At 38.2% G+C, this 13,559-nt stretch overlaps 1 protein-coding gene across 2 annotated transcripts in view; it reads left to right on the top strand.

The window, feature by feature from the left end:
• Nucleotides 1-9,893, top strand: part of LOC148832678 (partitioning defective 3 homolog) — a 431,574-nt gene extending 421,681 nt beyond the window's left edge. For both annotated transcript variants that reach the window (XM_088918670.1, XM_088918669.1), the window contains one exon: nt 7,023-9,893. In XM_088918670.1, coding sequence (XP_088774796.1) covers nt 7,023-7,422 — 400 coding nt within the window. In that variant the 3' untranslated portion in view covers nt 7,423-9,893. The remainder of the gene's footprint in view (nt 1-7,022) is intronic.
• The last annotated feature ends 3,666 nt before the right edge of the window (nt 9,894-13,559 follow it).

The following is a 13,559-nucleotide window of genomic DNA, read 5'->3' as shown; positions in this document are numbered from 1 at the left end:
GAAATGTAGAGATCCAGGCTCAGAACACACAGCTTCATTAGCGAATACATATGCAGGACAACTAGAGAAGACGTTTTACAGAGGATGGATTTTTAGAAACATCCCATCAGTGACATCACTGAAGTCAACTCCTACTGTAGGTAACTGTCGTGTGGATAGTTTCACAAGAATCAGACAAAGGTTTAAGCATCGCTTGTTCTAGATAAAACTGCAAAAAAAAAAACAACAACCCATAATGTACTTCTTTGCGGCTCTGTTTGCCCAAATCATATATTCACAACGTGAAATTAGAAGAAAATATTACGTAACCAAAATCCGCAATATGGAAACAGAACCTGTGTAATTGTTGACAGATGATGTTCTCGTAACATTTTTACAAGACAAACTACAACATTTAAAAAATGACTTGTATGTACTTGATATCTCTAATCAATCCACGGCAATATAGTTAAAGCAGTCCCCGCACAAAACGAAACTAAAACGCCCTGGGCATACCGTTTCGCGCTTCTTATCAGTTGCTCAAAAGTAATTTGACCGTATGAAATGCATAATATAAACCTAGAAACATATACAGTACGTGAGCAGTATTTACGTAGTATCGGTGTCAAGACATACCTCTCAAATACTGTAAATCAAGTTAAAAATATCTCAAGACCGATTCTGGTCATAATGAAACCATGTTTCGTGTATGTTTTCTTTAAAGTACCGAGACCAGCCATATACTGTATGTTTATGTTCCAAAATTAATATCGTTTATGGCCTTCACACGCGTTGCAGTATGCTCCTATTCTTTTTATGCTCAGGCACTAAGATTTCCCTTCAGTGGTAAAATTCCATATAAATATTCAATACTTAAACGGGCACAGTTAAGACATTAAATATACATATACATACTGTATACAGTACAGTTTGCATACGGTAATATGTTTATGTTCCTAAATCAATCTCTTTTATGAGAATGTGTAAGGCATGGTGAATCGATTCTCAAAAATTACTGTACTTTGCATGATTGGAAAAAAATGCGTGATTGCGAAATGCTGTGGTGTTACTTTTACAAAGACGGTCAATGAAAAAAAGAATGTGGACCAGGGCAATACTTTGAGTTTACAGCTTGTCCAAGGTCATTTATTATTAATACTATTAGTAATATCTTCGTTAAAGACTTTGATGGCTACAGCTCAAACATGAGAGGTTGAGCTTTATTAGCTCCACCTTGCGGAAATTCCGGATACTATTATTTTGCTAGCGGTATTTACCAGTAACTTGCAGTATTTACCGGTAACTCGCGGTAGACTGCGTACAGCGTACCGGAAAATAATGCGGTATCGCCCGCGCATTTTGAATGGCTGCATCTGTAAGCTATAACTATAGTATTCCATTCCAGAAAATTTTGTGTTTCTTTTTTCATCAGTATATATAGGAATGCTAATGAAATTAGTACAAACCTTGCACTTAAAGGTAAAAACATGTTACTTTATAAATAATAAATAATATTTATACTCTTTATACTATATTGCATTCTTGTAGTGTTTTGGGTTTAAGGAACATTTCTCTGTTGCTTCTGGCGTATCCCTCCAAATCATAATACAGAATAGCTGAATAAATATCAGGTTTCAAAGGGAAATTAAACTTGACAAATGTGATCCTGAAGGCCTTGGTTTGGTGTTCAGTGTTGCCTTGGATAAGACTTTCTGGGTGTTGTCAATAAGACTTTTAGATCTTAAGTCTTGAGGCAAATTCAGATATCAGCTATTCCATTAACAGCTATCTTGTAGGTGCATTTCTATCAAGAAACGTCTCTAATCTTCAGCAGTTGCGAATCAGCAAGCAAAACCATGCTTATATTCAGCCTTCTTTTTGCAGCTTTACATACATAAAAAATCTCATTATCAGTGAAGCCATTTTGGACAGTTTTGTGACTTTAGAAGTATTGCAAAAATGCAAAAAATAAAAATAGCATTTATCTTTTGTATGAATTATTTATTATTATTGCACAAAAGCTTGTGTTAAATGGTGGTTTCCTTACTGTTCTCTTAACGTGGTTAATATATTTTATTTATAAGCACTTTTCATTGTTCTCATGAGTGTAAACAGAAATAACAAAAAATCAGAAGTAAACAAATTGACCAAATTGAGAGAAAATAAAAAATTAAGCAAAAAGCTTAATAAAGCTTAACTTATGAGACAGATGCATAATCACTAATTCCAGAAGTGAATTCCACAGTTATGGAGCTTCACAAGAAGATCTGATTCTTTTTGTGTGAGATCAAGATCTACTTCCCTTTCTCTAATTAAAAAAACCTAAATCAGCACATCTCGGATTAAGTGTTGTACTATACCAAGTCCTTAAAGTAACCAGGAGCTGTACCATTCAGTGTCTCGTATTCAAATTTGAAATCCGCTCTAAATTTCAAAGGAAGTCTGTGCAGTTTACACAGCACAGTTATCATCTGCTGATGCAGAGCAATTTTAGTTAACACATTCTGAAGTCTCTTTACAGGCTCAAGGGGAAAAAATCATAAATCCTTTTCAGCATCAGATAGTCAGAGCTGAGGTCCTTAACTTGGCAGTGTTACACAGATGGGAAACAATACCCTTGTAATGTTTCTAGTATGAGCACTGAATGTGACAACATAGGGTGAAAAAAACAGAAATCACCAACTGTGTGTAGCAGTTGTTAGGTGCCAATTAACATATCCTCAGTCCTATCACATCTTAGCTGAATGAAGTTCTGTTGCATCCATATCTCAGTATCAGTCAGGCAGCTGTAAAGTGCATGAACCACACCATACAGTATCTGATTTAGTTTGCAAGAAAGACTGAGTATCATCACCATATTGGTGAAATCCAAGTCCATGATGGTAAAGCTGCTTATTCCTATTTATTCCTATTATTATTCCTATTTATTCCTGATTAAGGTCTCAACCCAGGATCTTACCCAGATGTATTGGTTGCAGGGCAGGACTACAGGACTGCTCTGTTGGTCTATCACAGACCACATGTACATGCAGTTGAGGGACATCAGTTACCTCAGCCAGCATATCTTTGAAGGTGGGAGGAAACTGGACCATCCAGTGAAAACTCACATGAACATGGAGAGAATGCGCAGACTCCACAAAGAAAGCTACCCTCTTCATAATTGAGGCCAGGAGGATGACCATACTAAGAGGCCACACACACATGCTAAACAGTAAAAGTTACAGCATGGTACCTGTGCAGGGAACACCCTGCATAACTGGGATCAGATTTCACACAACACAGAGTACCACATTGGCTCCTGTTAGTCGATGGATAACTGATCATCCTGTGTGATAGAAATTAATATTTTTTATTCTTTTCAGTGAGCGAATAGTCTAGCTTATACACCCTTCCTACTATAAAATGTGAATGTCCTTGTTTGTATATGATCTTTCACATCTTTTGGATCCAGTGACATGTTTGTGTATTTGCATACAGAGCTCCATTTTGTAATACTCAATTGCAAATTAAGCACATATTTTAATCCTAAGCAGTGTTTTGCAGAGGTAGTTATAGGTGGGTGAAGGCATTTAGGTCTCCGCTTGATCCCATCATTGCAAAGGCATGTGTTACCTGGGTAAGAGATAATGGACATACAGTAAAAGGAGATGACATCAGGACGTTCTTGTTGGGAGCTGTTACTCTGTTCCCCACACGAAGGCTCAAACTCCCACTGTCCATGTCAAGAAAAAGAGGAAGGAGTAGCCAACTGTGTCTGGAAGAGTTTCTAATCTGCCAAGCACATCTGGCAGAAACTGTGTGGAAAAGGAGTAATACGTTTTAACAAAGCAACTGTAACATTTGAACCTTAAAGATCTTCGAAAGAGAATTTATCAAAATGCTTGTCAATACTTGTACATCCAGAACAAACAAACATCTAGTTTTGGTAATGTGGAGATTTTGCTATGTGCTGTGGAGATGCAGGTGATGTCACACACCCCTTCCCCTTTAAAAGTATGTGATTCTCAAGCACATTTCCTATGATCCTGACTCCTGCTGGTTAACAGCTGCAATCAATTTTGTATCGTTTTCTGCACAATGTAAGTGTATCAGGGCTCATTTGAGCCTATTATAGTGATGTAATCCCCTTGGAACCTGGATAACGCGGAATGTTGCTGCAGCAGGGGACCCAGTCTTTTCCACTTTGGAATTCTCTACTGCCTGGGGAGTGGCATAGTGTGAATGTGCAGCCGTGGTCAAATCCCAGCAGTACCTCCTCACACATTACACAAGATTATTCGGGGGATTCTAACGTCTTTGTCTCATTGTCGTTGTCTCACAACAGGGAACAAAGAGCAACTGATGCAATACTTTGCTATTATCGCCTATAGTGATCATACAGCTGTAGTTGATCCCTGGACAATTTTTGCTTAAACTGCGCCAGTTTAGTGATCAGCCTGTCAGTGGTTTGCCTCATGGAGACTTGGCTCTTCTAAGTACACTAACAGCACATCTGCCATGGAAGTGGAATGTCTCAGGTTTTGATTCCCACTCGGTTTTAACAAAATTAAGGACTTGAATTTACCAATCCAGAAGTTCCTTGTAGGTCATATTCTTTGAGTAATGGAAAAAAATATATTTGCTTACTTTTAAGTGTCATATTGTAGCTAAACTAAAAAGAAAATGCCACAAGCCTTGTATCATGAACTTTTGTTCTGATATGAATTCTTTGCATAATCTCATACCGTTTTTGACTGAGGTCAAATTAAACAAGCCAAAATTAATAGATATTTATGAGGGGAGTTTCCTTTTTAGTTACAGAAGTTAAAAAACGAATTCCTGAAGTTAGAAATTCTCGTCAGAAGTATTTCATTATAGAAGCATGATTTAGTAGTCAGGATGAATTAACTTTTCTGTCATGAAAACAGGATAACTAGTTATCATTTTGCACATGGCAGAATGCGGGTCATTTGAAAAACCTGTGGAAAATCCTTTTTCATACAGAACATGAGGAAAAAGCTGGAATGTGGAAAAAACATTTACAGTGGACCGAAAAGGAAAACATTACTAAAGTCTTTCTTTGAATGCTCCCTATTTTAAAGAAATTTCAATGGGCTTTGATTCTCTGCAGGTGCTCCTATACAGTGTTCTGCTGCAGATGTGTGTCAGACTGACCTTTGAAACCCGCATAGTTCTTTAGCAAGACAGGGATGTGTGCTTTTCAGCCAGAATGTTCTAAAACAGTCTACAGAAACATTTGACATTCTCAGTATTCCCTTTACAAAGTTCTACAGTTGACTACAGTACATTTGAATTTGTTAACTGTAGAGAGTAACATTGTGAAAAACTATAAATATCCTGTTTACACATTCTTCCTTCCCCCCTTTTAACATAAATGGGGTTATTCAAGAAAGTGAGCAGATACTTTCCATTGCCCTGTAAACCGGACAAAGCAAACATTCTCCAGTTAACAGGACAATGACCGCTGAGGTCCAGTTGATACGTGTGTTTATTAGCGGTAGTACATTTAAAGGCCTGAGCAGCTCCATCTGGTTTGAATTTAAAAAGAAACTTGGCAGTTGAGAATGTCTTGGGTTTCATGGATTTGTCATTTACATGCTGCCATTTTCAAGTTCACTTATTATTGATGTGACCAAAATACAATTAGTGGGATGGTGATTACAGTTTTTGGATATCTTGATATAAATCTGCTAAGTGATCCATTCATGGTTCTACTTGACTAATTACATTTTAAAGCAGGAAAGTGTAAATTAATATTTGACTTTTATTTTGGCTTTTAGCTCAGTGTCACAAAATACATCTTTAATCATTGCTATCTTCTCTAGACCATTTTTCAACACCTTTAAAATCTTTTGAGCAAGCATTCCTAGCTCTGTGAAGCATGTGGCAGGATTTCTTCAGCAGTCTGTTTCAACATCTGCCATTACTTTGATTTCTGTACAAAGATTTGCTCAGTCTCACAAGACTGGAAATCTCCATGTGGTTTTTGTTACCCTTTTCATTTTCTCAATATGCGTAGGCCTAATTCATATCATGTAATATATTTAATTTGCATTTATCAGGGATAAAAAAGATGGGAATGCATCTACTCTAATTGTTCTTCAACAATACAGAATTAGCTCAGATTCGCTGCTTGGTGGTCTACAGCTTCGTGTGGTATTTAAAAAACCGACTTTGGACCAGACAAAAATAATCATGTGTCACTGTGCTTTTTTTCAAACTACAGAAAAAATATATTTTTATATTCTTTTTTTTATGTTTAGTACTTTAAGCCAACCACAGCATAACGTGTTTGAGTCCTTAAGTAAGTCAGCCTAAGGAAGGACAGAATGAAGCTGTTTAAATGAAAGGTGTTCCTTTATGAATGAGGTGGTTCTTATTAAACTGAATTCCTTGTGCTGAACACAGCAGAATAAAACATGAATTCACTGAGCTGTTTTTTTTAGTTTTAACAATTTATAAATTTATAGTTCCATAGAAACAAAAAAGAGCCTTCAGATTTGTTGAGCCTTTGCATTTAAATCAATACTCTGTGAAACTATGGCATCATCTGTGAATGAATGTGGCCTTTATGAAACTATCGGTCTTGTCAGTTGAAATATGTGAGTGTTTTTTCAGTCCATCTTGTCTCTGGTGAAATTCAACATTTGGGAGCTGTATGTATTCATTGATGTGTTGTCTGTTGTCTGTCTTCACATACAGTAAATGCAAGAATGGCATTTATCTTGGATACCCTTTCCTCCACACGTATTAACTTGTGACAAGTCTGTGAAAAAAGACAATTAGGTCTTTGATTTGAGACCATTTCTCATTATCCGACTAATTAAAACAAAAGAACTGCCGCAGTAACTGTATGTCAAGTCAGCAAATCATGACAACATGGTTGCCTTTCATAAAAATGAGTAAATCTTGCCACTGATCTGCGGGATTATCATTTGTGTTTGTTGTGCATTTTAGTTTTGACACAGTTTGTTCTGTGATTCCTTGTTTTTTTTATTTGGATGCACAGCAAATAACCTTCACGGGCCCATTTGTATCTCCAGACAGAGCCGTAAGAACCCGAGCTCTGTGTCGCAAGACTCATGGGACAAGGTCTGCCCGGCGGGAGAAGGGTTCCAGAGCGCCAAAGAGAGTCCCCGCTACTCCAGCTACCAGGGCTCGCGCAACGGCTACATGGGAGTGATCGGCCTCAACGCCCGTGTGCTGCTCGAGACGCAGGAGCTGCTCCGGCAGGAGCAGAGGCGCAAGGAGCAGGAGACCAAGATGAAGCTGCCGCCAACCCAGGAGGTGCCCAACAACTATGACTCGTACTCCCCCCACAAGGAACCCGCCCCCACCCCACCCAAAGGCCCCTACAGACAGGACGTCCCCCCGTCCCCATCTCAGGTCGCCCGGCTGAACAGGTTGCAGACCCCAGAGAAGGGACGACCGTTCTACTCCTGAGGGGACGACGAGAGGAATGGCCGTACCACAAAAGGAAACTTTTTGTCTTGGAACAAAATGCTCAAGCCTTTGTTTTTATTTTTATTTTGCAATTGCTATATTTCGTTTTATTTTGGGGTCCCCACATCCTCCAGACGACAGACTTCTCAAAGAGTGGGGATTTTGTCTGCCACTATACACGCAGTTTTTTAGTGCCTTCCAGTATTCGTGGTCAAGAGACTTGCTGGCCTTAATAAGTCCTCACTCATCTGTTGAAAAGTGTTTTCTGTTTCAGGAGCAGCACCTCCGAACTCTGACAATCACAGGAGAACCAAGAAATACGTGTCTATTCATGAGCCAATGGGAAGTAACAACTTTATGGGTCCTATACAGTATCAAGTGATGTGCATGTGTTCTGTCATTGAAACACAGACATTGTGTACAGTATGTGTCCTAGGTATGTTACAATAGAGTTTCCCTTCTGTGAGTGACCTGATGAAAACGAAAAAAGCATCTGAGAAGATGCTGCAATGCCAGTTTCATGTCCTGTAATTGAAGCCCTGACTATGTCAGCCTTAAAGACATTCTGTGCTTGACCCACTGAGAAGGTGCTGAGCCAAGGACTGTTATAAAACACAGATTTGAAATGATCTAACAGTTCAGAGTTTTCACTCATGGAAATTCCCTTTGCTTGATATGCGGTCCTCATTTTAACTTTGTCCTGTGCTTGGTTTGGTGTTTTATAATAATGAAACTAACCATTTATATGTCCTTTCACTTACTAGCCCTTGAGGGTATGCATTTGTATAAATGGGGTCAATGTGGGTTGTTAATTAACGTGTTTCATGAAAAATTAATTTGTATGTCATCTCCACAGAGGGGAGTGTGGTGTTGGAAAACAGCTATGTTCTGTGCCTGACCTCTCTGCTTTGCACATTACTGTCTTTGATTACAGACTCACAGTGAAACGCTGCTGCCAGTCTTTACTGAATTTTTCATTAAGGTGGTTAATCTGAAACCACTTGCACTACAGCTGAATACCACAAAACACGGTGTAGTGGCATTTGATTGTTTGGCCTGAAATACAATCTGTAATCGTTTTGAAAAGATTTTTGTTTTGCTGCCATTATTTGTAACAAATGAGAGAAGAAAGATAATCATGTCGAGCTGATATAGCTGTATTATAGATTTATCCTCCTGAGTAAACTGTGTCTGTAACGTGAGTGTCCCCCTGTCTAGAAAATGAATGTTGGCAGAGAGATAAAACACTTGGACTTTTCTTGGCAATAGGAAATGAGTAGGACTAAACACATTAAAGGGAAGATAGGCCTTTTTAAGAAGTACTCTACTTTTTCTTTTGTTTTTTTTGTAACAAGTTGGTCTAATCAAAGAAGTGTTTGGTACTTCCAGATTCTGTAATTTTCTTCTAGCTCCACTCATCTACTCAGCACGAGGTGCATTTTTTTGTACGGATGTAAAGCAGACAGAAATGGGAGACTCGTCCTCTAACTGCAAATGGAATATACATGGCGTAAAATTCGTATTTTGTATTGCCTCAGCTCTGATATTGTAATGTGCATCTGGCACTTTGAGAATATGCTGTCCTACCAGCTGCTGCCATGTTTTTTTTCCTCCTTATTTCATGCGCTGTATGCTGGGTTTGGAATGGTTAAAGTGCCTGAGAAACCAGATGTGAAGAAGCATACTTTTTTTTTTCGGTTGAAAGGAATTAAATCACATACCACGCCATTCATCATTCATCTGTTTTTCTTCCGCTCTTTGTGTTTTTGAAACATTTGTTTTGTCATTGAGCTATTTTTTTATGATACATGGGGAGAAAAAAAAACTTTGCACATGTTATCAGTGTACTTCCAGTCTGTCATTGCCTTTATTAATTATGTACTCTGGTGTTTCAAACAGGAGAAAAGGATAACTAATATAAGCACAGTGCAATTGGTTTATAAAACTTTTACATGATGTATAAAGAGCAGTATATGACCGCTTTTCCTGTACATATCAAATTTAGAATAAAAAAGCTGTTTCGTCATGTTTACGGTAATTACTGATATATGTTTGTTTTTGACTCACTACAATGGGAAATTTAGAAAGCCTGTCTGAAGCAAATATAATTATGATGCTCATACCAAGCCTACTTTCAAAGCTAGAAATGGAATGAAATAAGAAGTCACTGTTTAAAGAGCATCACCTCTGGGGGTTAGCGTACTTGTTGTTTTGGCAAGCAATCACTCTGTGTGCAGAGAATTGCTGTCTGTAGAGATAAACCCACTGATTTTATTCAGTTAGACTTCCTGGGATAACACACAAATTGTAGGATAATTTCTATGTATTCTATGGATGTTAAAAAAGATTTTGCTTATGTGATCCCATTGAACATTACTGTGGGTTTCAGGGGAACAGAAATATTTTAGACTTTTTTGTCTCGGGAAATTTTATACGTCTCTGTGACTGAAATAAATGCATTCATTGGAATGTGATCGTATATACTGGGTTATTCAATTAAGTGCAAAAAAGTATTTTATGGTATTTGAAATATTTTTACATTGTTAACCATTTAACCCCTACTTTTTCATAGTTACTTTTACTTTGTTGAGAATATTACAGAGTTGAAAGAAAGACATTGATCAAAAAGAAAGAAACTCAGCCTTTGTTTCTTTTGAGTTCTTTAATGTTCCAGAACCCCTGATGAGGCAGCTCAATACCTTCATTGTACCTTCTGAGTTATTTTAAGGTTGAGGGGAAGGAAAATCTCATTGGAATAGGAATTAAGTAGCAATGGGAATACAGTGTATGACATTTAAGAATGGGAAAGTAGATTTTGAAACCTGTTGCTCCACTTTAATAGGAATTGTCTGTTCAGAAAGTTAAATAACGTGATTTTAATGAATGTTTCTTAACAAAGAATTGCAGTTTATTAGGAGACCACAGTGGTATCACTGGTGAGTTCAGGATTAGAAGCTAAGCTTTTTGAGTTTTTAGGTAAAATGTTTTTTTTGACTATCTAGGGAACTTAAAGTCTTAAAATGGATCTACACTTAAAGTGTGTGGATCTAGACCTAAGCAGAAAATGTTGAATGACATTTAGGATGTTTTTTCCTTTATAAGGATAACACGTCAAAACTTATGTTCATTTAATATTTAAGAGTCTTTACTCCTAATTCACATATTGTCCTTACTGTAGGTTTACCTGTTCAAAATTAGTTTTATGGCTGTTGCCATGAAGTTAATATTCTGAGATTTATCTGCAGAAGTATTGAGAGTTTTATATAAACCACTCATTCTGTTTGTTAAGAGAGTTTTTTGTTTCCTCCCTTAAAGGAATGTGTGGGATGAGTCAGTAGATCAGTATTACAGTATTGGAATGGAGCATACAACTGACGAAATATCTGCTGGAGCCAAAGGAGTCTGCAGAAGACTAGCAGCAAAACTGCTACTGTAACAGCAAAGCAGAAATAAATACATGACTGAATTAGGAGATTATTTGCACTGGAAGCTACATTGTGTTTTGAAGGAAATTAACAGTGGGTTTCTCTCAGTAGTGATGTTTCATGTTTTTATAAAAAAGAACAACTATATTAAGAGACCAAGGGTTGTGTAACAGGAATGGGGTAATGGTCTTGTACTGTATCTTTGCTGTTTAATATGATGCAGAAACAAAAGTAGACTTTTAAGAGATAAAATGTTAGTTTAATCTAACTGCTTCGTCTGATTCAGGGTTGCAGGGGAGCCAGAGCCTCTCCAGGCAAGCAATGGACACAAGGCAGGGTACACCCTGGGTGGGACACCAATCCATCACAGAGCACACACAGGCATGCACACATTCACAGCCCATAATCCCAGACGCCTATTAACCTACAAGTATATTTTCAGGCTATGAGAGGAAAACAGAGTTCCCAGAGGAAACCCACACGAACACTGGGAGAACATACAAACCTCACACAGATAGCACCCCGGCTCCAGAAATGAGCCCGGGACCCCAGCTGGTTGGGTCTGCAGTGCTAATCACTACGCCACAGTGCTGTCCATCCTAGTTTTGCTCATTGTTAATTGCAGGATTTGGCAATTAGAAAGGCAAAATGCTGCCCAAGGAATATAGTGACACTGCTGTCCTTAGATCTCTAAATACAATAGTAGTTTTGTTCTGATCTCTACGCTATTGCAAACATAAAATGAACTTGTAAGAGACAGTAAGAAGCAGATTTTAGCAGTCTAAGGACATGAGAAATGTATGCAAACAAGAGGAGGCTGTTCAGTACCTCTTCCTCATTCAGTATCTAAGTGAATCTAAACTTTCATCCAGCATTTTCTTACCAGAGTTTGGCACCTTTCTGAATGTCCACTTCTCTTTGAGTAGAAAAGAGCTTCCTATTCTTGGTCCTAAGTGAATTGCCCTTCGGTTTCCACAGTGACCCTGTGTCCTTGTTTCTGTGCTTGTGTTGTAAAACAGCCCCTTAGGCTGATCCTATCTATACCCCTTAGTATTTTATATACAGTACCTAGATCAAATCTCCTCTCAGTCTCCTCTCTGTTGTAGACTGAAGAGATTTAGTTTTTCAGCCCTCCGGAATACAACAGTCCCCCAAGATCAAGATTCATATTCGTTGCGCTTATTTGTACTCTTTCTATAGCTATATGTTTTTCTGTGGTGAGGTGAACAAAACTGAACACAGTTAATTTAAATGAGGTTTTACAAGTGCACTGTAGAGCTTAAGCAGACTGTAACTTCCCTGGTTTTAAATTCCACACCTTTTGCTGTAAACTCGGGCATCATGTTTTCTTTTTTATTGCTTCCCCACATTGTCTTGATGAGGTATATATAGTAGGAAGCATTATAGTGTCAAACACCATCCATTTTCTATAACATTTTCATGTTTTTATAACCTGTTGAGAACAGCTGGCCAGTTCATCGTCAGTTTCTTGATCTAAGAAGCAGATGCTCTTCTACATGGATCTGTGGTGAGTATCAGTGACTGGGAGGATTTCATGATGTCAATGACCTTTATCAGGGCTTTCCACCTGTTTTGCTTTTGACTCCCGAGTCTTGAAACCTGTTTCTTCTCAGCGTGCTTTGCAGATGTGGGTTCAAAGAATTTAAAGAAAGGAGGATGTCACTCCTGCCATTTCAAGGAATGTAATTAGTGTGAAAAATGTTTTGGTAGGATCTACCTGGACTCTACATTAAGTATAATGTTGCATTCATGTGGTGTTCTGACTGGGAAGGTGACAGTGAATAGCCTCTATATTTCCAGGAACAAGGAGGGAAAACTCTTCTTAGACCACAGAAATCAAGGAAGTGACTTGGCCTGTTCATGAGAGTCAAGGTAGCGTGCTGCAGAAAGACCGACTATCTCACAGACGAGAAGCTGGATTCCTCCCAATCTGAAAGACGCCATGAAATCGCTAGAAGACTTCAGCTTTGTTAACCTCTGCGGCTTGAATGAATCCCTGATACATGCCATGAAATCAGGCCTTCCCTCACAGATTCTCAGCTGAAAGCATGTTTCCTGTACTCGTCTTCCTTCAGGGTGTTCCCATGGTCAGACTGTTGGCACAGAGTTGCTGCTACATTCCACTGCAGGGAGATTCCCTCCGTGTATGTGACTAAAGTGTTACTGCAAAGCCCCTTGAGGTTATAGACCATTGAGAAAATCTTAAAAAAAAGGTTCATGTAGTCAAAGGTCCATTCACCTGGTCAAACCTTCTGGAGTGCTGCAAGCCAAAACCTATAAAGATCAAACAAGCCAATGTTAAAGGCTCTAAAGATGATAAAATTGTGCTGTAGGCATACAGTGTAAAAACAATCATTTTTCTTTAATACTACAGATTATTTAAGCACCCGTAGGTGTCTGAAAAACATCATATTTCAACAGAGGAGCATCATTAAAGCACTTTTCACTGTAAATCACTTAAACATTTTCAAATGACTGCATGCTCCTGGGAGGACTGGAAAAAGTGAAAAGCTGTAGGGACGTAGTGAATCAATATGATGTTGCTATTAGTAGTTTTCTTACAGTTATAGAAGACAGTAACCACTGTATGTCACCCTGGTAGACTTATATGAAGCTGAAAAAATAGGAACATTCTCTGACTTGCAAGCTGAAAGTAGCATGTCAAAGATGGTGATAAGAAACGGTATTATG

Source organism: Atractosteus spatula, chromosome 6 (genome assembly GCF_055471065.1).
Source record: "Atractosteus spatula isolate fAtrSpa1 chromosome 6, fAtrSpa1.hap1, whole genome shotgun sequence".
Lineage (NCBI taxonomy): Eukaryota > Metazoa > Chordata > Actinopteri > Semionotiformes > Lepisosteidae > Atractosteus > Atractosteus spatula.
This window is presented reverse-complemented; position numbering and strand designations above follow the sequence as displayed.